This window comes from Haemaphysalis longicornis, unplaced genomic scaffold (genome assembly GCF_048455015.1).
Source record: "Haemaphysalis longicornis isolate Haplotype H1 unplaced genomic scaffold, Haemaphysalis longicornis Haplotype H1 scaffold_14, whole genome shotgun sequence".
Classification (NCBI taxonomy): Eukaryota; Metazoa; Arthropoda; class Arachnida; order Ixodida; family Ixodidae; genus Haemaphysalis; species Haemaphysalis longicornis.
The window spans coordinates 52,305,916-52,328,105 of record NW_027526245.1 but is presented as its reverse complement, the minus strand read 5'-3'; the positions used below and the strand labels follow the sequence as shown (position 1 = coordinate 52,328,105).

The 22,190-nt window shown below is 48.5% G+C and overlaps 2 protein-coding genes and 38 non-coding genes across 40 annotated transcripts; all 40 read left to right on the top strand.

Annotated features, from left to right (window-relative positions):
- The first annotated feature begins 1,794 nt into the window (after positions 1-1,794).
- Positions 1,795-1,866, top strand: Trnat-ugu (transfer RNA threonine (anticodon UGU)). The gene has a single exon. It is a non-coding gene; the product is annotated as a tRNA-Thr (tRNA).
- A 67-nt stretch (positions 1,867-1,933) lies between these two features.
- Positions 1,934-2,005, top strand: Trnat-cgu (transfer RNA threonine (anticodon CGU)). Its single transcript has one exon. It is a non-coding gene; the product is annotated as a tRNA-Thr (tRNA).
- Positions 2,006-2,072: 67 nt separating this feature from the next.
- Trnat-cgu (transfer RNA threonine (anticodon CGU)) lies at positions 2,073-2,144 on the top strand. Its single transcript has one exon. It is a non-coding gene; the product is annotated as a tRNA-Thr (tRNA).
- A 119-nt stretch (positions 2,145-2,263) lies between these two features.
- Positions 2,264-3,783, top strand: LOC144165274 (uncharacterized). The gene has a single exon (XM_077695405.1). It carries the CDS (start codon positions 2,410-2,412, stop codon positions 3,469-3,471), a length of 1,062 nt encoding a protein of 353 aa, XP_077551531.1. The 5' UTR covers positions 2,264-2,409; the 3' UTR covers positions 3,472-3,783.
- Positions 3,784-7,183: 3,400 nt separating this feature from the next.
- Trnat-cgu (transfer RNA threonine (anticodon CGU)) lies at positions 7,184-7,255 on the top strand. The gene has a single exon. It is a non-coding gene; the product is annotated as a tRNA-Thr (tRNA).
- Positions 7,256-7,322: 67 nt separating this feature from the next.
- Positions 7,323-7,394, top strand: Trnat-ugu (transfer RNA threonine (anticodon UGU)). Its single transcript has one exon. It is a non-coding gene; the product is annotated as a tRNA-Thr (tRNA).
- A 67-nt stretch (positions 7,395-7,461) lies between these two features.
- On the top strand, positions 7,462-7,533 carry Trnat-cgu (transfer RNA threonine (anticodon CGU)). The gene has a single exon. It is a non-coding gene; the product is annotated as a tRNA-Thr (tRNA).
- Positions 7,534-7,601: 68 nt separating this feature from the next.
- Positions 7,602-7,673, top strand: Trnat-ugu (transfer RNA threonine (anticodon UGU)). The gene has a single exon. It is a non-coding gene; the product is annotated as a tRNA-Thr (tRNA).
- A 67-nt stretch (positions 7,674-7,740) lies between these two features.
- Trnat-cgu (transfer RNA threonine (anticodon CGU)) lies at positions 7,741-7,812 on the top strand. The gene has a single exon. It is a non-coding gene; the product is annotated as a tRNA-Thr (tRNA).
- A 68-nt stretch (positions 7,813-7,880) lies between these two features.
- Positions 7,881-7,952, top strand: Trnat-cgu (transfer RNA threonine (anticodon CGU)). Its single transcript has one exon. It is a non-coding gene; the product is annotated as a tRNA-Thr (tRNA).
- A 68-nt stretch (positions 7,953-8,020) lies between these two features.
- Trnat-ugu (transfer RNA threonine (anticodon UGU)) lies at positions 8,021-8,092 on the top strand. Its single transcript has one exon. It is a non-coding gene; the product is annotated as a tRNA-Thr (tRNA).
- Positions 8,093-8,159: 67 nt separating this feature from the next.
- Trnat-cgu (transfer RNA threonine (anticodon CGU)) lies at positions 8,160-8,231 on the top strand. The gene has a single exon. It is a non-coding gene; the product is annotated as a tRNA-Thr (tRNA).
- Positions 8,232-8,298: 67 nt separating this feature from the next.
- On the top strand, positions 8,299-8,370 carry Trnat-cgu (transfer RNA threonine (anticodon CGU)). The gene has a single exon. It is a non-coding gene; the product is annotated as a tRNA-Thr (tRNA).
- Positions 8,371-8,437: 67 nt separating this feature from the next.
- Trnat-cgu (transfer RNA threonine (anticodon CGU)) lies at positions 8,438-8,509 on the top strand. Its single transcript has one exon. It is a non-coding gene; the product is annotated as a tRNA-Thr (tRNA).
- Positions 8,510-8,577: 68 nt separating this feature from the next.
- Positions 8,578-8,649, top strand: Trnat-cgu (transfer RNA threonine (anticodon CGU)). Its single transcript has one exon. It is a non-coding gene; the product is annotated as a tRNA-Thr (tRNA).
- A 68-nt stretch (positions 8,650-8,717) lies between these two features.
- On the top strand, positions 8,718-8,789 carry Trnat-ugu (transfer RNA threonine (anticodon UGU)). The gene has a single exon. It is a non-coding gene; the product is annotated as a tRNA-Thr (tRNA).
- A 3,765-nt stretch (positions 8,790-12,554) lies between these two features.
- LOC144164894 (uncharacterized) lies at positions 12,555-13,841 on the top strand. The gene has a single exon (XM_077695132.1). It carries the CDS (start codon positions 12,834-12,836, stop codon positions 13,839-13,841), a length of 1,008 nt encoding a protein of 335 aa, XP_077551258.1. The 5' UTR covers positions 12,555-12,833.
- A 104-nt stretch (positions 13,842-13,945) lies between these two features.
- On the top strand, positions 13,946-14,017 carry Trnat-ugu (transfer RNA threonine (anticodon UGU)). The gene has a single exon. It is a non-coding gene; the product is annotated as a tRNA-Thr (tRNA).
- A 67-nt stretch (positions 14,018-14,084) lies between these two features.
- On the top strand, positions 14,085-14,156 carry Trnat-ugu (transfer RNA threonine (anticodon UGU)). The gene has a single exon. It is a non-coding gene; the product is annotated as a tRNA-Thr (tRNA).
- Positions 14,157-14,223: 67 nt separating this feature from the next.
- On the top strand, positions 14,224-14,295 carry Trnat-cgu (transfer RNA threonine (anticodon CGU)). The gene has a single exon. It is a non-coding gene; the product is annotated as a tRNA-Thr (tRNA).
- A 67-nt stretch (positions 14,296-14,362) lies between these two features.
- On the top strand, positions 14,363-14,434 carry Trnat-ugu (transfer RNA threonine (anticodon UGU)). Its single transcript has one exon. It is a non-coding gene; the product is annotated as a tRNA-Thr (tRNA).
- Positions 14,435-14,501: 67 nt separating this feature from the next.
- On the top strand, positions 14,502-14,573 carry Trnat-ugu (transfer RNA threonine (anticodon UGU)). The gene has a single exon. It is a non-coding gene; the product is annotated as a tRNA-Thr (tRNA).
- A 67-nt stretch (positions 14,574-14,640) lies between these two features.
- Positions 14,641-14,712, top strand: Trnat-cgu (transfer RNA threonine (anticodon CGU)). The gene has a single exon. It is a non-coding gene; the product is annotated as a tRNA-Thr (tRNA).
- A 67-nt stretch (positions 14,713-14,779) lies between these two features.
- Trnat-ugu (transfer RNA threonine (anticodon UGU)) lies at positions 14,780-14,851 on the top strand. The gene has a single exon. It is a non-coding gene; the product is annotated as a tRNA-Thr (tRNA).
- A 67-nt stretch (positions 14,852-14,918) lies between these two features.
- On the top strand, positions 14,919-14,990 carry Trnat-ugu (transfer RNA threonine (anticodon UGU)). The gene has a single exon. It is a non-coding gene; the product is annotated as a tRNA-Thr (tRNA).
- A 67-nt stretch (positions 14,991-15,057) lies between these two features.
- Trnat-ugu (transfer RNA threonine (anticodon UGU)) lies at positions 15,058-15,129 on the top strand. Its single transcript has one exon. It is a non-coding gene; the product is annotated as a tRNA-Thr (tRNA).
- A 67-nt stretch (positions 15,130-15,196) lies between these two features.
- Trnat-ugu (transfer RNA threonine (anticodon UGU)) lies at positions 15,197-15,268 on the top strand. Its single transcript has one exon. It is a non-coding gene; the product is annotated as a tRNA-Thr (tRNA).
- Positions 15,269-15,335: 67 nt separating this feature from the next.
- Positions 15,336-15,407, top strand: Trnat-ugu (transfer RNA threonine (anticodon UGU)). Its single transcript has one exon. It is a non-coding gene; the product is annotated as a tRNA-Thr (tRNA).
- A 67-nt stretch (positions 15,408-15,474) lies between these two features.
- On the top strand, positions 15,475-15,546 carry Trnat-ugu (transfer RNA threonine (anticodon UGU)). Its single transcript has one exon. It is a non-coding gene; the product is annotated as a tRNA-Thr (tRNA).
- Positions 15,547-15,613: 67 nt separating this feature from the next.
- Trnat-ugu (transfer RNA threonine (anticodon UGU)) lies at positions 15,614-15,684 on the top strand. Its single transcript has one exon. It is a non-coding gene; the product is annotated as a tRNA-Thr (tRNA).
- A 67-nt stretch (positions 15,685-15,751) lies between these two features.
- On the top strand, positions 15,752-15,823 carry Trnat-cgu (transfer RNA threonine (anticodon CGU)). Its single transcript has one exon. It is a non-coding gene; the product is annotated as a tRNA-Thr (tRNA).
- Positions 15,824-16,029: 206 nt separating this feature from the next.
- On the top strand, positions 16,030-16,101 carry Trnat-ugu (transfer RNA threonine (anticodon UGU)). The gene has a single exon. It is a non-coding gene; the product is annotated as a tRNA-Thr (tRNA).
- Positions 16,102-16,168: 67 nt separating this feature from the next.
- On the top strand, positions 16,169-16,240 carry Trnat-cgu (transfer RNA threonine (anticodon CGU)). The gene has a single exon. It is a non-coding gene; the product is annotated as a tRNA-Thr (tRNA).
- A 67-nt stretch (positions 16,241-16,307) lies between these two features.
- On the top strand, positions 16,308-16,378 carry Trnat-ugu (transfer RNA threonine (anticodon UGU)). Its single transcript has one exon. It is a non-coding gene; the product is annotated as a tRNA-Thr (tRNA).
- A 67-nt stretch (positions 16,379-16,445) lies between these two features.
- On the top strand, positions 16,446-16,517 carry Trnat-cgu (transfer RNA threonine (anticodon CGU)). The gene has a single exon. It is a non-coding gene; the product is annotated as a tRNA-Thr (tRNA).
- Positions 16,518-16,584: 67 nt separating this feature from the next.
- Trnat-ugu (transfer RNA threonine (anticodon UGU)) lies at positions 16,585-16,656 on the top strand. Its single transcript has one exon. It is a non-coding gene; the product is annotated as a tRNA-Thr (tRNA).
- Positions 16,657-16,723: 67 nt separating this feature from the next.
- Positions 16,724-16,795, top strand: Trnat-ugu (transfer RNA threonine (anticodon UGU)). The gene has a single exon. It is a non-coding gene; the product is annotated as a tRNA-Thr (tRNA).
- A 67-nt stretch (positions 16,796-16,862) lies between these two features.
- Positions 16,863-16,934, top strand: Trnat-cgu (transfer RNA threonine (anticodon CGU)). Its single transcript has one exon. It is a non-coding gene; the product is annotated as a tRNA-Thr (tRNA).
- A 4,989-nt stretch (positions 16,935-21,923) lies between these two features.
- Trnat-cgu (transfer RNA threonine (anticodon CGU)) lies at positions 21,924-21,995 on the top strand. The gene has a single exon. It is a non-coding gene; the product is annotated as a tRNA-Thr (tRNA).
- A 68-nt stretch (positions 21,996-22,063) lies between these two features.
- Trnat-cgu (transfer RNA threonine (anticodon CGU)) lies at positions 22,064-22,135 on the top strand. Its single transcript has one exon. It is a non-coding gene; the product is annotated as a tRNA-Thr (tRNA).
- Positions 22,136-22,190: the final 55 nt, after the last annotated feature.

The window sequence follows — 22,190 nt, the reverse complement described above, 5'->3', positions numbered from 1 at the left end:
TAAAGGGGAGGAGTATAGTAACAAATGTTCATGTTGCGCGCAGTGTGCTGGAGTGTTGTGATATGTTTTTTAAAAGGGTCGCTATGCTTCAGATTGATTTCGAAAAAGCGTTCGATCGAGTGTGCCATGAGATTCTTTTTTGTATTTTGGAGCATATAAATGTTGGTGATGTGATCATACAGGGAGTGCGTATGGCGTACTCTCAGTGCTGCACGCAACTTATAATCAACAAGAATGTCACGGGAAGTATTCCTGTACTGTCTTCTGTGCGACAAGGATGTCCAGCATCTCCTCTTCTGTTTGCAATTTATTTGGAACCCTTTTGTTTAAGAATAATTAATGACAGTGGAGTACGTGGTTTTCAGTTACACACATGCGAGGTGAAGTTACTAACATACGCGGATGATGTGGCGGTTTTTTGTGAAGACGAGGAGAGTGTAAGCGCAGCCATATCGATAACAAGGGAGTTTTGTAGTCTTACTAACAGCTGTGTTAATTGGGCCAAGTGTGCGGGTTTTTTTCACGGGGAGTGGGGGTCAACACCATCTGTATTTGAAAACATGTCTTTGTCGCGTACACCAGCGCGTTATCTCGGAGTTCCACTGGATCGCTATCAGGATAGCGGCGAGTACTGGGAATCCGAGACGGCGAAGCTGCGCGAAAAAACAACCAAGTGGGGCGGTCGCGCATTGTCTGTTTTCGCACGAGCCACGTTATGCAACCTTTTTCTTTTGGCAAAGCTGTGGTATGTGTTGCACGGGCTTCATTGTTCACGAGTCCACGTGCAGCGAATGCACAGAGTATTCGCAGTCTTTATCTGGTCATCGGTGTGGGAGCGTTCCAGTCGGAGTAACCTTTTTCGCCGAGTAAGGCATGGGGGTGTTGGCCTGTGTCATGTATTTGTTCGCCAGCTTGTAAACCGGTTTATGTTTCTGCGTGATACACGTGATCCATTTCTTCGCACTTTAATGCAGATTACACTAGTAGATGCCTTGCCTATGTATATTGTTTCTTCTGTAAGTGATAGATGTGGTGCCGTGAAAGGCTATATGAAGGAAGTGGTTGAGTCTTTCGTTTTCTTACTGTGAGATTTTCAGTAGAATATTTAGCCACTGTTTCGAGAAAAACCCTTACAAATATTTTAAGGGAGATGCTGTTCCCCGTACCACGTTATCGTGAAATGTTTAGTTCTGGTCCTGGGCAGGATGTGTTATCCCGCGTGAAAAAAATGGCAGTCCCAGCATGCGTGAAAACTTTCTTTTTCAAGTTACATACAGGAACACTGCCAGTTAAAACATGGATGGAGGAGAAGGGGCTGTTTATTGGTTGGTCAAACATGTGTACGCTGTGTGCGAAAGCCGAAACAGTGGAACATGTTTGCACGGAGTGCTGGGACGATGTATTTTTTTGGGACGTCTTACAGAGAACTTTAAAAAAAGACCTGCCCATTTCAGCGCATGGCATTCGGTTCCTTCCGGGTGAGCGCGAAGATGAAGTCCCGTATGATATGATAATGGCGCTAGGGTTACATGCCATTTGGAGGTCCAGAATGGCTGTGAGACATGCGGACCCGAATGCGCTCACTGTAAGCAAGTATTTTTCTCAAAATGTCACGCTTTTGTATGAAGTGTACAAGTTACAGGACCCCGAACTTGAATGGCTTCCTGTTTTGGAAGAGTTGTGTACTTTTGATGTTTATTTTAAGTCCTTCCATCAGTCAAAGTTTGGCAGGCGGTTTTTAATTTATCCGTGACTTGTATTACATGTGTGCAGAAGGTAATAATAAAAAAAAAGGCCGCTATAGCTCAGTGGTAGAGCGCTGGTCTTGTAAACCAGAGGCCGTGAGTTCAATCCTCACTGGCGGCAATCAAATTTTGTTTGTTGTAAAATAAGCATAAAACAAGGGGAATATGGAAAAATACAGGTCATCGGGGCCGCTATAGCTCAGTGGTAGAGCGCTGGTCTCGTAAACCAGAGGCCGTGAGTTCAATCCTCACTGGCGGCAATCAAATTTTGTTTGTTGTAAAATAAGCATAAAACAAGGGGAATACGGAAAAATACAGGTCGTGGGGGCCGCTATAGCTCCGTGGTAGAGCGCTGGTCTCGTTAACCAGAGGCCGTGAGTTCAATCCTCACTGGCGGCAATCAAATTTTGTTTGTTGTAAAATAAGCGTAAAATAAGGGGAATACGGAACAATACCGGTCGCCGGGGCCGCTATAGCTCAGATTCTACTTCCGGCTTCCGAGCGGAGCGGTGGCAGAATGTCTGGCTCCAGCAATGGGGCGTTTTCAGCGAGCCCTTCGGGCCGCGGTAACAGGTTTGAAGATGACTCCCAGGATTATGCTATCGTTTTGCCATCGCTGCCAACAGGACCAGTTGTTTTAAACACAGTTTTTTTTCATGCTGATATGAGGGGACGGCCTTATCACGTCGAAAATTTCCGTGACGCGCTCCTGCAACGAGGCCTGCTCGGCGAAGTGCTCGCTCTTGGACCGTACCAAATGAACCACGTTTGGGCTGCAACTTTCAAGACACCGGAGGCCGCGCAGAAAATGCTGACCGAGACCGAGATGGAAGTGAAAGGACGGAAATGCGTTGTTGTCAACCCGGGCAACCGAGACGTCCGTGTGAAGCTTCACTGGATGCTTCACCATGTACGAGACGACGACATCAGGGCAGCCTTCACTCCGTACGGCAATATTATCGAGGTGAGCCGGGAAAAGTGGCGCGTGGAAGGCTGCGGAAGCCAGTGCAGCATGACGCGTATAGCCGTGCTCAGGCTCAATGCTGGTGTGATGCCCGAGGACATCCCGCATGAACTAAGGATTGCCGGTGCCAAGGCGCTCGTTGTGGTGCCGGGCAGAGCTCCTCTTTGCCTACGGTGCCAACGTACAGGCCACATCAGGCGAGAGTGTCGTGTGCCGCGGTGCACCTCGTGCCGCCGCTTTGGACACGAAGCGGCTGAATGCGTAAAAACTTACGCGACTGCTGCCACGCGCACCGTCAACGAAGACAAGCGAGAGCTGTTTATGGACGAGGCTGACGCCGAGGAAATGGCCCTCGCAGTGAAGGAGGATACGCCCACTGAGCCACCGCCCACCAAGCAACTCCACGACGACCGCGCTGCCTCCGGAAAAGCTGGAAGCAACGAAAACCATCAGCTTGAAACTGCACATCCACCGCTGTCTGACGAGGACGGAAAAGCGGAAAACGACACCTCTACCGCTTGCGCTGTTCCACCCGCGGTGGACCCCGAGCCCATGGACAACCAGGACGCCGGCGCAAGCAACACCTCGGCCAAGCGGCACCATGAAGGAAACACCAGTGACGGCGTGAGCACGGTGGCCGCGACTCCGGACGAGCCTCCGCCAAAATCGGCCCCGGGACGACGCCCATCTTTCAAGCCAAAGCCAACGATACCTCCAGACCGAAGAACCGCCGCGACACCCTGGGCGTCACAGCCACCATAGCTGCGAACGCCATGCACGCCCGGACAGACGGCCAAGTCGTTTGTGGGATACGGCGAACTGAACTTATGGTGCCGAGGTATGTGCAGCAGCCGGCGCCAAAAAACGAACAATACGCACGAGAGGACAGTTTCGAACGCCCAGCGTGGTGTTACCTGCCTCGACTGAAAGGTAAGCACCGTGAGGTCCGCTTGCTCTAGCTTTTATATGGCACTAAATCTGAAAAACAACCTACGCCTAGGCACGTTGAACGTGCGTGGATTGTCAGCGAAAAGGCGGCAGCATCAACTCAAACGCCTCCTCGTAGATAACAGCCTTGACGTGCTTGCGGTGGAAGAAACCAAAATCGAAAGCGAAGAGCAAACGGATCGCATGGTGCAGCTTTATAGTGCTTTCTACAGTGTATGCGTATCTCACGCGGTTGGCACGTCCGGTGGATGCGCATTATTTCTGAGTAAGTCTTCCGGCATTGATGTTGAGCACGTTGTGTCGGCCAGCGATGGCCGCCTGATTGTGTGCGATTTTCATTTTACCGGTTTGAAATGGAGAGTTGTATGCGTGTATGCCCCCACCCGATCTAATGACAGAAAGCAGTTTTTTGAAAGTGTTGAACCCTATCTTAAATCCGAAAGAAATGTCGTCCTGTTAGGTGATTTCAACTGCGTCTGTAAACCACCCGACAGAGTGTCGAATTCGCCCATCCGTGATACAAGTGCTTTGTTTCTTAATGGGATGTTACATGATCTACATTTCGAAGACGTGGGCTGTCTACTCTCGGGTGGGAAACCCATCGAGTACACCCACTTTCAAAGAGATAGCCATGCCAGGCTAGACCGGATATACGTAACCGCGGGTCTGGTGCCTTTCTGTTGTTGTTATGAAGTTAAACACATTAGCTTCAGCGATCACAGTTTAGTGATGCTAGATTTGGGGTACGGGAAAACAAAACACAAATTCAACTGGGCCTTATGGAAATTTAATGCAAAACTTCTCAAAGACGATGCGTTCGTTGGAAAAGTAAGAGAAAAACTTAAGGCTCTGTTAAACGTAGAGCAGAAAGACATTATACCAAATTGGGAAAACTTTAAGCAGGAAGTTAAAATGGACGCCATTGAAAGGGCTTGTGCACTAAGACATGACGAAAGGAAAAAAGAAAAGGAACTGCAGCTGCAGCTTGAACTTCTTTTAAGCATCGAAACAGCTCAGCCGGGGAAGTTCACCGATGCTATCAGAGAGGTGAAGGCGCAACTTGAACTGATAGATAACGAAAGATACAGAGGGGCTGTAATACGGGCACGAGCTGAAAAATTATGGTTAGGGGAAGCGCCAACGAAGCGTTCACTGGGCGAAGAAAAAAGATACGCAAGGCAGAACGAAATCACAGCTATAGACTATCACGGCCAAGTTACCCATGACAGCGATACGATCAGTCAAGCGTTCCTAGAGCACTACCGCGAACTGCTAGGGAAGGGGCGGGACGTCGAAGATGGATTTACAAAGTGTTTTTTATCTGCGATGCCTAAGTTGGATGACGAGCTAAGAGAGCGTCTGGAAGGACCCATAAGCATATCAGAAATAGAGAAAGCCATCGATGAATTGAGTATGGGCAAATCCCCTGGACCAGATGGTTTAGGGGCTTGTTTTTACAAAGCATTCAAAGGTGAACTAGCGATGATCCTTTACTACTTGTTAAAGGAAGCATATGAGAAAAAATGGCTGCCAAAATCGTTCAGACACTCGCACATTGTTCTTATTCCGAAGAGCGACGACCCCGCTAAATTATTGTCGGTGAAGGGCTTCCGCCCAATCAGTCTCACGAACGTTGATTACAAAATTTTTATGAAGGTTTTAGCAAGCAGGTTGCAATCAGCTATAACATATATTGTTGGGCCGCACCAAACGTGCGGAATAAAAGGACGCTCTATTCAGACCAACATTCATGTGGCCAGGAGCATCCTAGAGTGCGTAGACGCACTGGGTGGACAAGTCGCCGTACTACAACTTGACTTAGAAAAGGCGTTTGATCGCGTTACCCACAAAATCCTGTTTGATATCCTGGAGCATGTTAATGTAGGTGCTGTCATTTTAGAAGGCGTCAAAATGAGCTACTCCGATTGCTCAGCGAGTCTCATCATAAATAAGAAAATAACCAGTAGCTTCCAGATCCTGTCATCCGTGAAACAAGGGTGCCCCCTGGCACCTCTACTCTTCGCTCTGTACCTCGAGCCATTTTGTTTGAAGTTGCTCTACAATGACAGCGTGCACGGTTTCAAGCTTCATGAAAGTGAAGTCAAAATCCTTGCGTACGCCGACGACATTGCCCTTATCTGTACTGACAAAGAGAGTGTTTGTGAAGCCGTGAATGATGCCGTAATGTTTTGTAAACAGACAGGAAGTGAAATTAACTGGGACAAAACTGCGGGGTTCTGGCACGGAGCGTGGGATAACACTCCAGCCTCATTCGCAAGGGCACAGTGGGCCACCATACCCTCAAAATACCTTGGCGTACCACTTGACCAGTACCGCGACACGAAAGAATACTGGGAAGCGGAGATAGAACGGGTGAGGGAAAAAACGGCTAAGTGGGGCGGTCGCGACTTATCGATGTTCGGACGTGCAACTGTGTGCAATTTGTTCTTGGTTGCAAAGATCTGGTATGTTCTTCAAGTGCTATACATGACAAGGGTTCATGTGCAAAAATTGCATAGGGTCTTTGCCGTATTTATATGGGGCTCCGCGTGGGAGCGCACTAGCCGCACAAACCTTTTTCGTTCTGTCAGATGTGGCGGCTTGGGGTTGGTTCATTTGTTTGTGAGACAAGTTGTGTCGAGATTTGTTTTTCTACGCGACCAAAGCAATGACTTTTTACGTACTATGATCCAACTTAGGCTGTGTGATTCCTTGCCTGACTTTGTTGTGTCTTCTTATGTTACCAGGGGAACGACTGCAAGGGGATATTTACGAGAAGTGGTGCTGGCATACCAGTTCTTAAAAGCGCGATTTTCAATCGAATACCTCAGTGCTGTTACCCGCAAACGACTTTACAAAGACTTGATCGATGTGACAATGCCGGTGCCTCTGTACCGATCCCTACACTGTGCAGGCCCAGGACAAGATGTTTTAAAAAGAGTTAAAAAAATGCCCGTCCGGTCATCAACGAAATCCTTTTTCTTCCAACTTCACAGCGGCACCTTGCCAGTCAAACCTTGGCTACAAGAAAAAGGGTTGTTTGTCCCCTGGGGCATTGACTGCATTATCTGCCGTAAACCAGAGACTATTGAACACATATTTCTTGACTGCAGTGACGCTTTTTTTCACTGGGACATCCTCCAGCGAACTTTAAAGAAAGATCTACCGATAACTCCTTACGGCATACGGTTTCTGCCGACAGAAAATGACGAAGGCGTGCCCCACGACATGTTTATTCTCCTCAGCCTGCACAGTCTGTGGAAAACGCGTATGGCAGTTCGTCACGCCGACGCCAACGCACGTCCGGCGAGGGAATACTTTAAAGAAAGCATCGCATTTATAAGAGATGTTTACAACTCCCAGAATGAGCCACCCTTGTGGATGAATGTACTGAACGAACTGGTAGCCCTTAAGCAGTTTTAACCCACACGCACTTGCCTGAGCTCGGCCAGTGCTTTTAAGCTTGTGTTGTGCAAAGGTTGTATTGCATGTTCTGTACCAAGCCGGTAATAAAGAAAAAAAAAAAGCCGCTATAGCTCAGTGGTAGAGCGCTGGTCTCGTTAACCAGAGGCCGTGAGTTCAGTCCTCACTGGCGGCAATCAAATTTTGTTTGTTGTAAAATAAGCGTAAAATAAGGGGCATACGGAACAATACCGGTCGCCGGGGCCGCTATAGCTCAGTGGTAGAGCGCTGGTCTTGTAAACCAGAGGCCGTGAGTTCAATCCTCACTGGCGGGAATCAAATTTTGTTTGTTGGAAAATAAGCATAAAACAAGGGGAATACGGAAAAATACAGGTCGTGGGGGCCGCTATATCTCAGTGGTAGAGCGCTGGTATCGTAAACCAGAGGCCGTGAGTTCAATCCTCACTGGCGGCAGTCATTTTTTTGTTTGTTGTAAAATAAGCGTAAAACAAGGGGAATACGGAAAAATACAGGTCGTCGGGGCCGCTATAGCTCAGTGGTAGAGCGCTGGTCTTGTAAACCAGAGGCCGTGAGTTCAATCCTCACTGGCGGCAATCAAATTTTGTTTGTTGTAAAATAAGCATAAAACAAGGGGAATACGCAACAATACAGGTCGCCGGGGCCGCTATAGCTCAGTGGTAGAGCGCTGGTATCGTAAACCAGAGGCCGTGAGTTCAATCCTCACTGGCGGCAGTCATTTTTTTGTTTGTTGTAAAATAAGCGTAAAACAAGGGGAATACGGAAAAATACAGGTCGTCGGGGCCGCTATAGCTCAGTGGTAGAGCGCTGGTCTCGTAAACCAGAGGCCGTGAGTTCAATCCTCACTGGCGGCAATCATTTTTTTGTTTGTTGTAAAATAAGCGTAAAACAAGGGGGATACGGAACAATACAGGTCGTGGGGGCCGCCATAGCTCAGTGGTAGAGCGCTGGTCTTGTAAACCAGAGGCCGTGAGTTCAATCCTCACTGGCGGCAATCAAATTTTGTTTGTTGTAAAATAAGCATAAAACAAGGGGAATACGGAAAAATACAGGTCGTGGGGGCCGCTATAGCTCAGTGGTAGAGCGCTGGTCTCGTTAACCAGAGGCCGTTAGTTCAATCCTCACTGGTGGCAATCAAATTTTGTTTGTTGTAAAATGAGCGTAAAATAAGGGGAATACGGAACAATACCGGTCGCCGGGGCCGCTATAGCTCAGTGGTAGAGCGCTGGTCTCGTTAACCAGAGGCCGTGAGTTCAATCCTCACTGGCGGCAATCAAATTTTGTTTGTTGTAAAATAAGCATAAAACAAAGGGAATACGCAACAATACAGGTCGCCGGGGCCGCTATAGCTCAGTGGTAGAGCGCTGGTATCGTAAACCAGAGGCCGTGAGTTCAATCCTCACAGGCGGAAGTCATTTTTTTGTTTGTTGTAAAATAAGCGTAAAACAAGGGGAATACGGAAAAATACAGGTCGTCGGGGCCGCTATAGCTCAGTGGTAGAGCGCTGGTCTCGTAAACCAGAGGCCGTGAGTTCAATCCTCACTGGCGGCAGTCATTTTTTTGTTTGTTGTAAAATAAGCGTAAAACAAGGGGGATATGGAACAATACAGGTCGTGGGGGCCGCTATAGCTCAGTGGTAGAGCGCTGGTCTTGTAAACCAGAGGCCGTGAGTTCAATCCTCACTGGCGGCAATCAAATTTTGTTTGTTGTAAAATAAGCTTAAAATAAGGGGAATACGGAACAATACCGGTCGCCGGGGCCGCTTTAGCTCAGCATTCCACTTCCGGCCACCGCGGTGTGCGGACGTGTTTTTCATGAGCTCTTCGAGAGCGGATTTTGCGGCCCACCAGGGTCGCGGAAACAGGACCATGGAAAGTATTTCTCAGGAATACCAAGTTCTTCTGCCGGCTCTGCCAACAGGTCGTACTTTTTCGAATACTTTATTTTTTCACGCTGATATGAAAGCCAGGCCATACCGGGTGGAAGATTTTCGTGACATGCTGATAAGATTGGGAGCGCTCGCCGACGTTGCCGCGTTGGGGGCGTTTCAAATGAATCATGTTTGGGCTGTCACGTTCAAGAATGCCGAAACACTGAAGAAAACGCTAGCTGCGAAGGAGGTGACGGTGAAGGAAAGGCGGTGTATCATCGTCGACCCCAGCAACCAAGACATTCGGCTCAAGCTGCACTGGGTTTTGCATAACGTGACCGACGACGATGTGCGGGTGGCTCTTGCGCCCTACGGAAAAGTGACCGAAGTAGCGAGGGAGCGGTGGCGAGTTCGCGGCTGTTCCGAGCAAGCGTCAACGACGCGGTCCGTGTCGCTCAAACTGAAGGCCGGGCTTAAAGTGGAGGACCTGCCTCATCAGCTACGTGTCGCGGGGGACAATGCGCTGGTCGCTGTCCCGGGTAGGCCCCCCATGTGCCTACGCTGTCGCGGCACAGGTCACGTCCGCAGGGAATGTCGAGTGCCCCGCTGTGAAACGTGTAGACACTTCGGTCATAACGCCGACGCTTGCGTCAAGACTTACGCAAGTGTCACTGGTCCAGCGGTCGTCGACGAAGCGTCGGAACACCTCATGGATGAAGCCGATGCGGAAGAAGCAGCCAGGGCACGAGAGGAGGAACCCGGTGCAGCGGCAATAGACGTCAAGGACGACGCCAAGGGTGAAAAGGGCAGCGACAAGGGGGAGGACGAGGCAAAGGGGGACGGCGGCCGAACCACCACCCCCGAGCTTCAACTACCCGGACTAGGAGCCAAAGAGCAGCCAGAAGGCAAGCAGTGCGGTGAACCACAAATTGTGGAAGTGCTGTCCGCTACTGCAACCCAGCGAGCCGGCCCCACCAGCGACGGAAGCCAACCTCCTGTAAGCGACGACTTGCAAGGAACACCACCACAGGACGAGGCAGACGCTGAAATGGCCGACGTCAACGGCGCGAGTGGCAAACGGGTCCGGGACGACAATGACGATGACGACGACGAAGGCTCCGGGAACACTAGTGCGTGTGAACTGTCTACAGAAACCGGTGTTTGGCGTCGACCGAAACTGAAGGTGAGACCGAACATTCCAACGGAGAGACATAAGAGTGCATCGAAGCCCCCAAAGAAATGAGGGCGGACACGTGTCGAAAGCAGACTTGTAATGGCAGACTCAAAGCCCTCAACGATCTTGCAAAGCGCCCTCGAGGTATGCCACCATCACGAGGTTTTTTGGGTTTGGGTGTGTGTGTGTGTATGCTTGCGTGTGTGTGTGTATGCGTGGGTGGGTGGGTGTAGTGGGTTACGAACAGTGTATTGAGAGATGCAGCGAAATTTCTGCTCCTAGTCTGTGTCATTAATAGAGACATCAATGGATAAAACAGCATTGCGAATAGGTACGATAAACGTTCGGGGTTTGGCGGCCAGAAGGAGGCAGTGCCAGCTGAGTAGGCTCTTTATTGAACATGACCTTGACCTAATCGCCATTCAAGAGACCAAGGTAGAAACTGAGGAGCAGACGGAGCAGATTATTTCGCAGTTTCGAGGAAACTACAACGTGTGTGTTTGCCATGCTGTGGGTACGTCAGGGGGCTGTTTACTTTTACTGCGGAATAGCCTTGGTATTGTGGAAGAAAGTGTAACGGCAGGCGATGACGGCAGACTGGTTGTGTGCGATTTCTTTTTGTCGGAAATGTACTGGCGTGTTGTATGTGTATATGCACCAAACAAAGAGAATGATAGAAAAGTGTTTTTTGAGCGAGTGGAGAACTTTTTACGCACCGACAGGAACGTTGTACTCCTTGGAGATTTTAACTGCGTATGTAACGCTGAAGATAGAGTAAAGGGGCGGCCTGTCAGGGACAAAAGCGCCATTTTCTTGAATGAACTGGTACACGAGTATGAGTTAGAAGATGTTGGCTCGGCTCTGGCCAGTGGCCAGCCGCCAGAATACACACACTTCCAAAACCAGAGTCATGCGAGGCTGGACAGGCTGTACGCATCGCTGAAGCTTATACCATGTTGCACAAGTTACAATGTCAATCAAGTATCCTTTAGTGACCACGCGTTGGTGACGCTTACGATGGGTAAAAAGCAAAAAAAGGCGAGATTTAATTGGAATCTCTGGAAGCTTAACGCAAAGCTACTCGAAGACGAAAAGTTTGTCGACATAGTAAATGAGCGGGTGCACGAGTTTATCGGAAAAGGTGATGATGTTATTGTTCGGTGGGAGCAGTTTAAGAATGACGTGAAAATGAAAGCAATAGAGCGTGCGAGTGTACTACGGTACAATGAAAAGAAAAAAGAGGAAGAGCTGCAGACGCAATTGAAGTTTTTGCTAAGCCAGGAATGCGCAGCGCCTGGAATATTTAGTAAAGAAATCAAAGAAGTGAAAAATGCCCTCGAGGTTATCGACATCGAAAGATACAGGGGGGCAATGATACGCGCACGCGCGGAACGGTTATGGTCAAATGAGACACCGACGAAGCGAGCGTTAGGGGAAGAAAAAAGGTATGCGAAACGCAACGAAATCACTAGGATACGATGCGGAAATGAAGTTACTGAAGACAGCGACCTGATAGAACGCGAATTTGTTCAGCACTATCGAGGTCTTTTTAGTCATCAAAGTTGGTACAAAGATGACTATGAAAGTAAATTTTTGTCTCTTATGCCAAAGTTAGATGAAGAGGTCAAGGCGAGACTGGAGGAACCGATAAGTGTTAGCGAAATAGAAAAGGCAATCGATGAACTGGGAAAGGGCAAGTCACCAGGGCCGGACGGCATCAGCGCCGCTTTTTACAAAACGTTCAAGAAAGATTTAGCGGTGATATTGCACGCGGTGTTTATGAGAACGTACGAGTGTAAAAAAATGCCGCCGTCCTTTCAAAGAAGTCACATCGTCTTAATTCCCAAAAGCGACGATCCAGAGAAGCTGCTGCAAGTCGAGTGTTACCGACCGATTAGTCTTACCAATGTCGATTACAAGATCTTAATGAAAATTTTGGCAAGCAGGTTACAATTAGTCATTAAAGAAATAGTGGGGCCACACCAAACATGTGGGATTAAAGGAAGGACAATTTGCACAAACATTCATGTGGCGCGAAGTATATTAGAGATGATTGATGCACTCGGTGGTAAAGTGGCAATGTTACAAATTGACCTCGAAAAGGCTTTTGATAGGGTGGGGCACGAAGTGTTGTTCAGCATTTTGCGCCATGTGAACCTAGGGTCGGTCATTTTAGAAGGCGTGACGATGGCATACAAGCAGTGCACAGCAAACCTAGTGATAAACAAAAACGTGAGTCAGAGCTTCCCCGTTCTGTCATCGGTACGGCAAGGGTGCCCCTTGAGTTCGTTGCTTTTTGCGATTTATCTCGAACCCTTTTGTTTGAAAATACGGGAAAATAGTTCTGTACACGGGATCAGGCTCCAGTCAAGTGAAGTGAAAGTACTGTCGTACGCGGATGAGATTGCCGTGTTTTGCGTGGACACAGATAGCGTGAAGGAGACTGTAAAAGAAGCCTCCTTGTTTTGTGAAGTGACTGGGAGCAAAATTAATTGGAAAAAATGTTCAGGTTTCTGGCACGGGGATTGGGAAACCACGCCGTCCACATTTGCAAACGTCCAGTGGAGTGTGTGTCCAGTTAAGTATTTAGGCGTGCCACTTGAGTGCTACAGAGACCCAGATGAGTACTGGAAGGAGCAAATTGAGGCTACACGAGAGAAAACGCTCAAGTGGGGTGGACGGGACTTGTCTATGTTTGCACGCTCAACCGTATGTAACGTGTTTCTTGTTGCGAAGGTAATGTATGTTCTACAAGCCCTGTGTATGTCAAGAACTATAGTTCAGAAGTTACACCGAGTGTTCGCGGTGTTTTTGTGGCGGTCAACTTGGGAAAGAACGAGTCGCACGAACCTTTTTCGTTCAGCGAAGGCAGGAGGTTTGGGCCTTGTACATCTGTTTCTGCGACAAGTGGTCGCACGGTTCATGTTCTTTCGTGATGAAAGCGATCGTTTTTTGCGCCATGTGATTCAGACAAGGCTATCGCACACTCTCCCTGAGTTTATTGTGTCAACTAGTCAAGCAAGACCAGTGTCTGTGAGAGGGTTTTTGAGTGAAGTTGTGCGTGCCGTCAAACTCCTCAAAGTGCGATTTTCGACAGAATACCTGAGTGTTGTCACGCGAAAACGTCTGTACAAAGATCTTGTTGATGTATGCTTGCCCGTGCCAATATACCGGTCGCTGTACCCAACTGGAAAAGGTAAAGATGTTCTTCAAAGAATTAAGAAAATGCCAGTTAGAGCACACTGCAAAACGTTCTTTTTCCAGTTGCATAGTGGCACTCTTCCTGTGAATCCTTGGTTGGAAGAAAAGGGGTTATTTGTCTACGGGTCCGTAAACTGTCGTTTGTGCAAAAAAATAGATACAGTTGAACACATCTTCCTGGATTGCTGGGACGCAGTATTTCATTGGGACATTCTGCAGAGGACTTTGAAAAAGAACCTGCCACTTTCTCCTTACGGCATTAGGTACCTTCCAACGGAAAATGAAGGGGGAGTGCCCTATGACATGATCATGCTCCTTTCTCTACATAGTTTGTGGAGAGTTCGTATGGCGGTCAGGCATGCTGATGCCAATGCTAGACCCGTCAGGGAATACTTTATTGAATGTATAACGTACATCAGGGAAGTTTACCGAGCGCAAGTAGACCCACCTGAATGGATCACAACATTAGATAGCCTGGCAGCATTGAAAAAATTTTAGTTCTTCACGCAGCATAAGAGAGGCTGCTCTTTCACATTCATCCACCAAGCGTTGTGTCTGTCGAATTGTATCATGTCACAAGCAGGCAATAAACAAAAAAAAAAGCCGCTTTAGCTCAGTGGTAGAGCGCTGGTCTTGTAAACCAGAGGCCGTGAGTTCAATCCTCACTGGCGGCAATCAAATTTTGTTTGTTGTAAAATAAGCGTAAAATAAGGGGGATACGGAACAATACCGGTCGCCGGGGCCGCTATAGCTCAGTGGTAGAGCGCTGGTCTTGTAAACCAGAGGCCGTGAGTTCAATCCTCACTGGCGGCAATCAGATTTTGTTTGTTGTAAAATAGGCATAAAACAAGGGGAATACGGAAAAATACAGGTCGTGGGGGCCGCTATAGCTCAGTGGTAGAGCGGTGGTCTCGTTAACCAGAGGCCGTGAGTTCAATCCTCACTGGCGGCAATGAAATTTTGTTTGTTGTAAAATAAGCGTAAAATAAGGGGAATACGGAACAATATCGGTCGCCGGGGCCGCTATAGCTCAGTGGTAGAGCGCTGGTCTTGTAAACCAGAGGCCGTGAGTTCAATCCTCACTGGCTGCAATCAAATTTTGTTTGTGGTAAAATAAGCGTAAAATAAGGGGGATACGGAACAATACCGGTCGCCGGGGCCGCTATAGCTCAGTGGTAGAGCGCTGGTCTTGTAAACCAGAGGCCGTGAGTTCAATCCTCACTGGTGGAAATCAAATTTTGTTTGTTGTAAAATAAGCATAAAACAAGGGGAATACGGAAATATACCGGTCGCCGGGGCCGCTATAGCTCAGTGGTAGAGCGCTGGTCTCGTTAACCAGAGGCCGTGAGTTCAATCCTCACTGGCGGCAATCAAATTTTGTTTGTTGTAAAATAAGCATAAAACAAGGGGAATACGGAACAATACCGGTCGCCGGGGCCGCTATAGCTCAGTGGTAGAGCGCTGGTCTTGTAAACCAGAGGCCGTAAGTTCAAACCTCACTGGCGGCAATCAAATTTTGTTTGTTGTAAAATAAGCGTAAAATAAGGGGGATACGGAACAATACCGGTCGCCGGGGCTGCTATAGCTCAGTGGTAGAGCGCTGGTCTTGTAAACCAGAGGCCGTGAGTTCAATCCTCACTGGCGGCAATCAAATTTTGTTTGTTGTAAAATAAGCATAAAACAAGGGGAATACGGAACAATACCGGTCGCCGGGGCCGCTATAGCTCAGTGGTAGAGCGCTGGTCTTGTAAACCAGAGGCCGTGAGTTCAATCCTCACTGGCGGCAATCAAATTTTGTTTGTTGTAAAATAAGCATAAAACAAGGGGAATACGGAACAATACCGGTCGTCGGGGCCGCTATAGCTCAGTGGTAGAGCGCTGGTCTTGTAAACCAGAGGCCGTGAGTTCAATCCTCACTGGCGGCAATCAAATATTGTTTGTTGTAAAATAAGCATAAAACAAGGGGAATACGGAACAATACCGGTCGCCGGGGCCGCTATAGCTCAGTGGTAGAGCGCTGGTCTTGTAAACCAGAGGCCGTGAGTTCAATCCTCACTGGCGGCAATCAAATTTTGTTTGTTGTAAAATAAGCATAAAACAAGGGGAATACGGAACAATACCGGTCGCCGGGGCCGCTATAGCTCAGTGGTAGAGCGCTGGTCTTGTAAACCAGAGGCCGTGAGTTCAATCCTCACTGGCGGCAATCAAATTTTGTTTGTTGTAAAATTAGCATAAAACAAGGGGAATACGGAACAATACCGGTCGCCGGGGCCGCTATAGCTCAGTGGTAGAGCGCTGGTCTTGTAAACCAGAGGCCGTGAGTTCAATCCTCACTGCGGCAATCAAATTTTGTTTGTTGTAAAATAAGCATAAAACAAGGGGAATACGGAACAATACCGGTCGCCGGGGCCGCTATAGCTCAGTGGTAGAGCGCTGGTCTCGTTAACCAGAGGCCGTGAGTTCAATCCTTACTGGCGGCAATCAAATTTTGTTTGTTGTAAAATAAGCGTAAAATAAGGGGGATACGGAACAATACCGGTCGCCGGGGGCGCTATAGCTCAGTGGTAGAGCGCTGGTCTTGTAAACCAGAAGCCGGGAGTTCAATCCTCACTAGCGGCAATCAAATTTTGTTTGTTGTAAAATAAGCATAAAACAAGGGGAATACGGAACAATACCGGTCGCCGGGGCCGCTGTAGCTCAGTGGTAGAGCGCTGGTCTTGTAAACCAGAGGCTGTGAGTTCAATCCTCACTGGCGGCAATCAAATTTTGTTTGTTGTAAAATAAGCATAAAACAAGGGGAATACGGAAAAAGACAGGTCGTGGGGGCCGCTATAGCTCAGTGGTAGAGCGCTGGTATCGTAAACCAGAGGCCGTGAGTTCAATCCTCACTTGCGGCAATCAAATTTTGTTTGTTGTAAAATAAGCATAAAACAAGGGGAATACGGAACAATACCGGGCGCCGGGGCCGCTATAGCTCAGTGGTAGAGCGCTGGTCTTGTAAACCAGAGGCCGTGAGTTCAATCCTCACTGCGGCAATCAAATTTTGTTTGTTGTAAAATAAGCATAAAACAAGGGGAATACGCAACAATACAGGTCGCCGGGGCCGCTATAGCTCAGTGGTAGAGCGCTGGTCTCGTTAACCAGAGGCCGTGAGTTCAATCCTCACTGGAGGCAATCAAATTTTGTTTGTTGTAAAATAAGCGTAAAATAAGGGGAATACGGAACAATACCGGTCGCCGGGGCCGCTATAGCTCAGTGGTAGAGCGCTGGTCTTGTAAACCAGAGGCCGTGAGTTCAATCCTCACTGGCGGCAATCAAATTTTGTTTGTTGTAAAATAAGCGTAAAATAAGGGGGATACGGAACAATACCGGTCGCCGGGGCCGCTATAGCTCAGTGGTAGAGCGCTGGTCTTGTAAACCAGAGGCCGTGAGTTCAATCCTCACTGGCGGCAATCAAATTTTGTTTGTTGTAAAATAAGCGTAAAACAAGGGGAATACGGAAAAATACAGGTCGCCGGGGCCGCTATAGCTCAGTGGTAGAGCGCTGGTCTCGTAAACCAGAGGCCGTGAGTTCAATCCTCACTGGCGGCAATCAAATTTTGTTTGTTCTAAAATAAGCATAAAACAAGGGGAATACGCAACAATACAGGTCGCCGGGGCCGCTATAGCTCAGTCACAGTCGCCCAGATAGCCGAAGCATTCTGCTTCCGGCCGCGCTAGTGTGCGGACGCGGGATGATTGGCTCCTCAGGAGCGGTGAATGCGGCCATGTCTGGCCGCGGAAACAGGTTTTTTGGCCAGGAATCCGGAGATTACCCCGTCAGTTTACCAATGCTGCCAACAGGTCGGTGTGTTTTAAACACCATTTTTCTTCATGCGGACGTTCGTGCGAGGCCTTATCGCGTCGAAGATTTCAGGGACACTTTGGCTCGTTTGGAACTGCTCCCCGAGGTGCTTGCCTTGGGGGCGTATCAAATGAACCACGTATGGGCCCTGACATTCAGGGACGAAAGCGGCGTGAAGCGCATGCTCGCGGCCACCGACGTGAAGGTGAAGGAGCGCCGGTGCCTCGTCATCGATCCGGCGAACCAGGATGTGCGGATGAAACTGCACTGGATTCTGTACAACGTGCCGGACGACGAGGTGCGAGCGGCGCTGCTTCCTTACGGGCGTGTCGTCGACATCGGACGCGAGAGGTGGCGTGTCAAGGGCATGAATGAGAAAGGTTCGACGACGCGGTCGGTGACCCTCAGGCTCAACGCCGGCGTGAGGCTCGACGACCTGCCGCACGAGCTCCGGGTTGCGGGCGGCCAGGCGCTCGTGGTCGTTCCAGGCCGGGCCCCGCAGTGCCTCCGCTGCTCGGGGACGGGCCATATGAGGCGCGACTGCAAGCTGCCGCGCTGCACTGTCTGCCGCCGCTTCGGTCACGAAGCGACGCAGTGCGTGCGGACGTATGCACATGTCACCGGACCTGTCGGAGACGCGGACGCGGCCGAAAACCGTATGGACGAGGAGGAGGCGGAGGCTGCGGCAGCCGGCGGAGGTGGTGCGTCCGCACCCGGGGACCCTTTGGCGGAACCAGGCGTGGAGGACGTAAATGCTGCGCCCGCGGAGCAGCAATCGACCTCCCAGAACGACCCTACGCCAGAGGCACCTGCGCTGGACGCGAAAAGTGAGGAGTGTGTTGGGGCGGGTTCCACGAACACCGCCTTAACTCGTGAAGTGCGTGACGCCGGCGACGGCGACGGAGACAACCCGGAAGCCACCGTCAAGCGGCCGCGTAAGGAGGACGACAATCGTGAGGACTCTGGTGACTCCGGCAACGTCAAGGCAAGTGTGGGAGGGGTTATGCTGAGGCGTCCAAGCTTCAAGCCAAAGCCCTACACCACGCCTTATGACAGAGGACATGCAACGGGGAAGCCACCGTAAGCGAAACGTTTGCTGTTTTTTTGGGGGGAGCGGTCTTCGAGTGAGCGTTACGGCACGGACAACACTTTTTCTTTTATGAGGGGTAGAAAAGGGGGTGGGGCCAGTGTTTCTGTAGCGCATGTGTAACAATGTGCGACGTGCCTTCATCTTCCATTCATGCGGTGTTCATATCATCTGCGTTGTGCCACCCTTAATGTACGCGGTCTTTCTGAGCGCAAACGTCAAAGTCAATTGTACAGACTCATCAGCGAAAGGCAGTTAGACGTCGTGGCCTTTCAGGAGACTAAAGTAGAGACCGAGCAAAGCACGGAAAGGATGGTGGGGGTGTTCAATTCCAGTTATGAAGTCTGTGTCAGCCATGCCGTTGGTTTATCGACTGGGTGTCTCATTTTAATACGTCGGAGCAGCGGCGCAGTAGTGCAAAACGTGATGTCCAGTTTGTCTGGGCGCTTTGTTATTTGTGATTTTATTTTTGCCTCAAAAGAATGGCGTATTGTTTGCGTGTACGCGCCGACAAAAGCCGATGAAAGGAAAGCGTTTTTCGAAGAATTACGGGCGTGGCTTGGCACAGAACGGGTTGTCGTATTAATGGGAGATTTTAATTGTGTGTGCTCGGCTCGCGATAAATCTACTTGTACTCCTTATCGCGACGGAAGCACGATTGCATTGAATGGTATCGCGGCAGATTTTGGTTTGGAAGACGTGGGGGATGCGTTGGAATGTAAGACGGAGATCCAATTCACCCACTTTCAAGGCACGAGCCACGCAAGATTAGACCGAGCATATATTTCGTTAGAACTTCTGCCGGAGTGCTCGGAGTATAGTGTTACACCCGTGTCGTTCAGCGACCATTGCCTAGTGTCGTTCTTGATTGGAAAGCGCAAAGATAAAAAGTCGTTCAACTGGGACTTGTGGAAAATGAACAGCTTATTGTTGAAGGATGAAGAATTTGTAAAACAAGTGACGAAAAAGATTAGGAACCTTGAACAGGATACATGTGACTGTGCCTCTAAGTGGGAGAACTTCAAAGCAGAAATTAAGATGTCAGCATTGGAAAGGTCAGCTGCCTTAAATTATGAGAAAAGAAAAAAGGAAGGCCTGCTTAGAGCAAACCTGGAGACGCTTTCTGCACTAGAGTGCAAGTCACCTGGACTGTTCAAGGAAGACATTAAAACTTTGAAACATCAGATAGAGGCTATAGAACAAGAAAAATATCATGGCGCGATAGTGCGAGCTCGTGCGGAAAAGTTCATGTTAGGGGAAGCCCCTACAAAGAGAGCGCTTAGCTCTGAAAAGAGATACGCAACCCGCAACTCTATCGCGGAAATAGAGTATAAAGGGCAGGTTCTCGATGAACAACAAGCAATAAGCAATGCTTTTTGTGAGTTTTACGATGGTTTGTTTCCGTGTCAACCTGTAGACTTAGAACGATTTAAGGACAATTTTTTAAATTTCTTGTCGACGATAGATGAAGAGCTAAAAGAACATTTAGAATTACCAATTACAGTAGAAGAAGTTAGGAAGGCTATCGACGAATTAAGTCCTGGAAAGTCTCCAGGCCCTGACGGGTTGTGCACTGCGTTCTACAAAGCTTTCCGCAATCACCTAAGTCCAGTGTTATGTGACCTGTACACAGAAGCGTACACACTAGGAAGACTTCAACCCTCGTTCTCACAATCACACACTGTTCTCATACCCAAAACAGATGTAAAAGAAGAGCTCAGAAAAGTTACTGCGTATAGGCCGATATCTTTAACGAATGTAGATTATAAAATATTAATGAAAGTCTTAGCAAGGAGGTTACAGAGTGTGATAATAGACATAGTAGGCGAACACCAAACATGTGGAATAAAAGGAAGGTCTATAACTAGTAATATACACATAGCACGGAGCATTCTCGAGTGTTGTGACGGCATGGATGAGGTTGTAGCCATGCTACAAATAGACCTTGAGAAGGCCTTTGATAAGGTCTCTCATGAGCTACTCTATACTATTTTGGAAAACATAAACCTAGGAAAAGTAATAACGGAGGGCGTAAGAATGGCGTATAAGGGGTGTTCAACAAGGCTGGTAATAAATAAGTCAGTGAGCCGTCAAATAACTGTTACGCGTTCAGTGCGGCAAGGATGCCCGCTGTCCCCTTTGCTCTTTTGTTTGTACATCGAGTCGTTTTGTGCTAGCATAATAAACAGCAATAATATTCATGGTTTCCAGTTGCAGGCATGCGAGGTACGTGTATTGGCATACGCGGACGATATCGCTTTATTTTGTCGAGACAGAAAAAGTATTAGCAATGCAGTTGCGTTGCTTAAGACATTTTGTGAGTATACTGGGAGCTCTGTAAATTGGAGCAAGTGCATGGGATTCTGGCACGGCAATTGGGACGTAACCCCTAGTGTCTTTGAAGGTATGAACTGGCAGCTTGTGCCGGTCAAATACTTAGGCGTGCCACTTGAAAACTACGGAGATAGCGACCCGTACTGGCGAAGCCAGACGACTGCGATGCGTGATAAAGCGGAAAAGTGGGAAGGGAAGGGGCGTGCGCTGTCGATGTTTGCGCGCGCAACGGTGTGCAACATATTTTTGTTCGCGAAACTTTGGTACGTTTTGCAAGTGATCCACTGTTCTCGCGCTAATGTTCAGCGGCTGCATCGCGTTTGTGCTGTTTTTGTTTGGGGCTCGTCCTGGGAAAGGACGAGTAGGACGAATCTTTTTCGAAGAGTACGCGAAGGCGGTTTATCGCTCTCGCATCTTTTTTTGAGACAAGTGGTGAATCGTTTTTATTTCTTGCGCGAGGTAAAGGACCCCTTCCTGCGCACTGTTATTCAAGTCAGGTTAGGCAGGCTATTGCCCCAATTTATTGTTACGTCATGTCAAAGCTACAATGGAGGAGTACACGGGTATTTAAAAGAAGTTGTTCAAGCGACACAATTTCTTTGTGTACGGTTCTCTATGGAGTACTTGAGTGCCGTGTCGAAGAAAAAGCTGTATAAAGACCTTGCTGAAATCTGTTTTCCTGTTCCTTTATACCGATCCATGTTTCCGGTGGGCCCCGGGCAGAACGTTTTGAAACGTGTAAAAGCTATGGCCATTCCCCCGGGTGTTAAAACATTTTTCTTTAAACTAAACTGTGGAGTGTTACCAGTTAAAACGTGGATGTTAGAAAAGGGTCTGTTTGTGCCATGTGGTGTGGACTGTTCTTCGTGTAAAAAGCCCGAGACGGTGGAACATGTTTTTTTGGATTGTTGGGATGGGGTGTTTTTGTGGGACGTTCTTCAGCGAACATTGAAAAAGGAGTTTCCGTTGAGCCCTTATGGCATCCGGTTTTTGGCAGTGCAAAACGATAATGGAGTGCCTTACGACCTAGTGATGTTGCTGGTCCTCCACGGAATATGGAGGTCTCGAATGGCGTTTCGGCACTGTGACGTAGACGGAAGGCCAGCAAGGCAGTATTTCTGTGAGAGTGCCCAACGTATTGTAGAAATGTGGAAGAGTCAGAACTGTACTCCTGAATGGTAGCATGAATTTGAAAAGGTATTGTCTATGCCCCGTTTTTAGTTATGTAGCGCTGGCTTGAGTGAAGTCAGCGATTTTATCATATGTACCGTTGTTTCTGGATTTTGTTTGAAACCGGCAATAAAGAAAAAAAAAAGCCGCTATAGCTCAGTGGTAGAGCGCTGCTATCGTAAATCAGAGGCCGTGAGTTCAATCCTCACTGGCGGCAGTCATTTTTTTGTTTGTTGTAAAATAAGCGTAAAACAAGGGGAATACGGAAAGATACAGGTCGTCGGGGCCGCTATAGCTCAGTGGTAGAGCGCTGGTCTCGTAAACCAGAGGCCGTGAGTTTAATCCTCACTGGCGGCAATCATTTTTTTTGTTTGTTGTAAAAGAAGCAAAAAACAATGCGAATACGCAACAG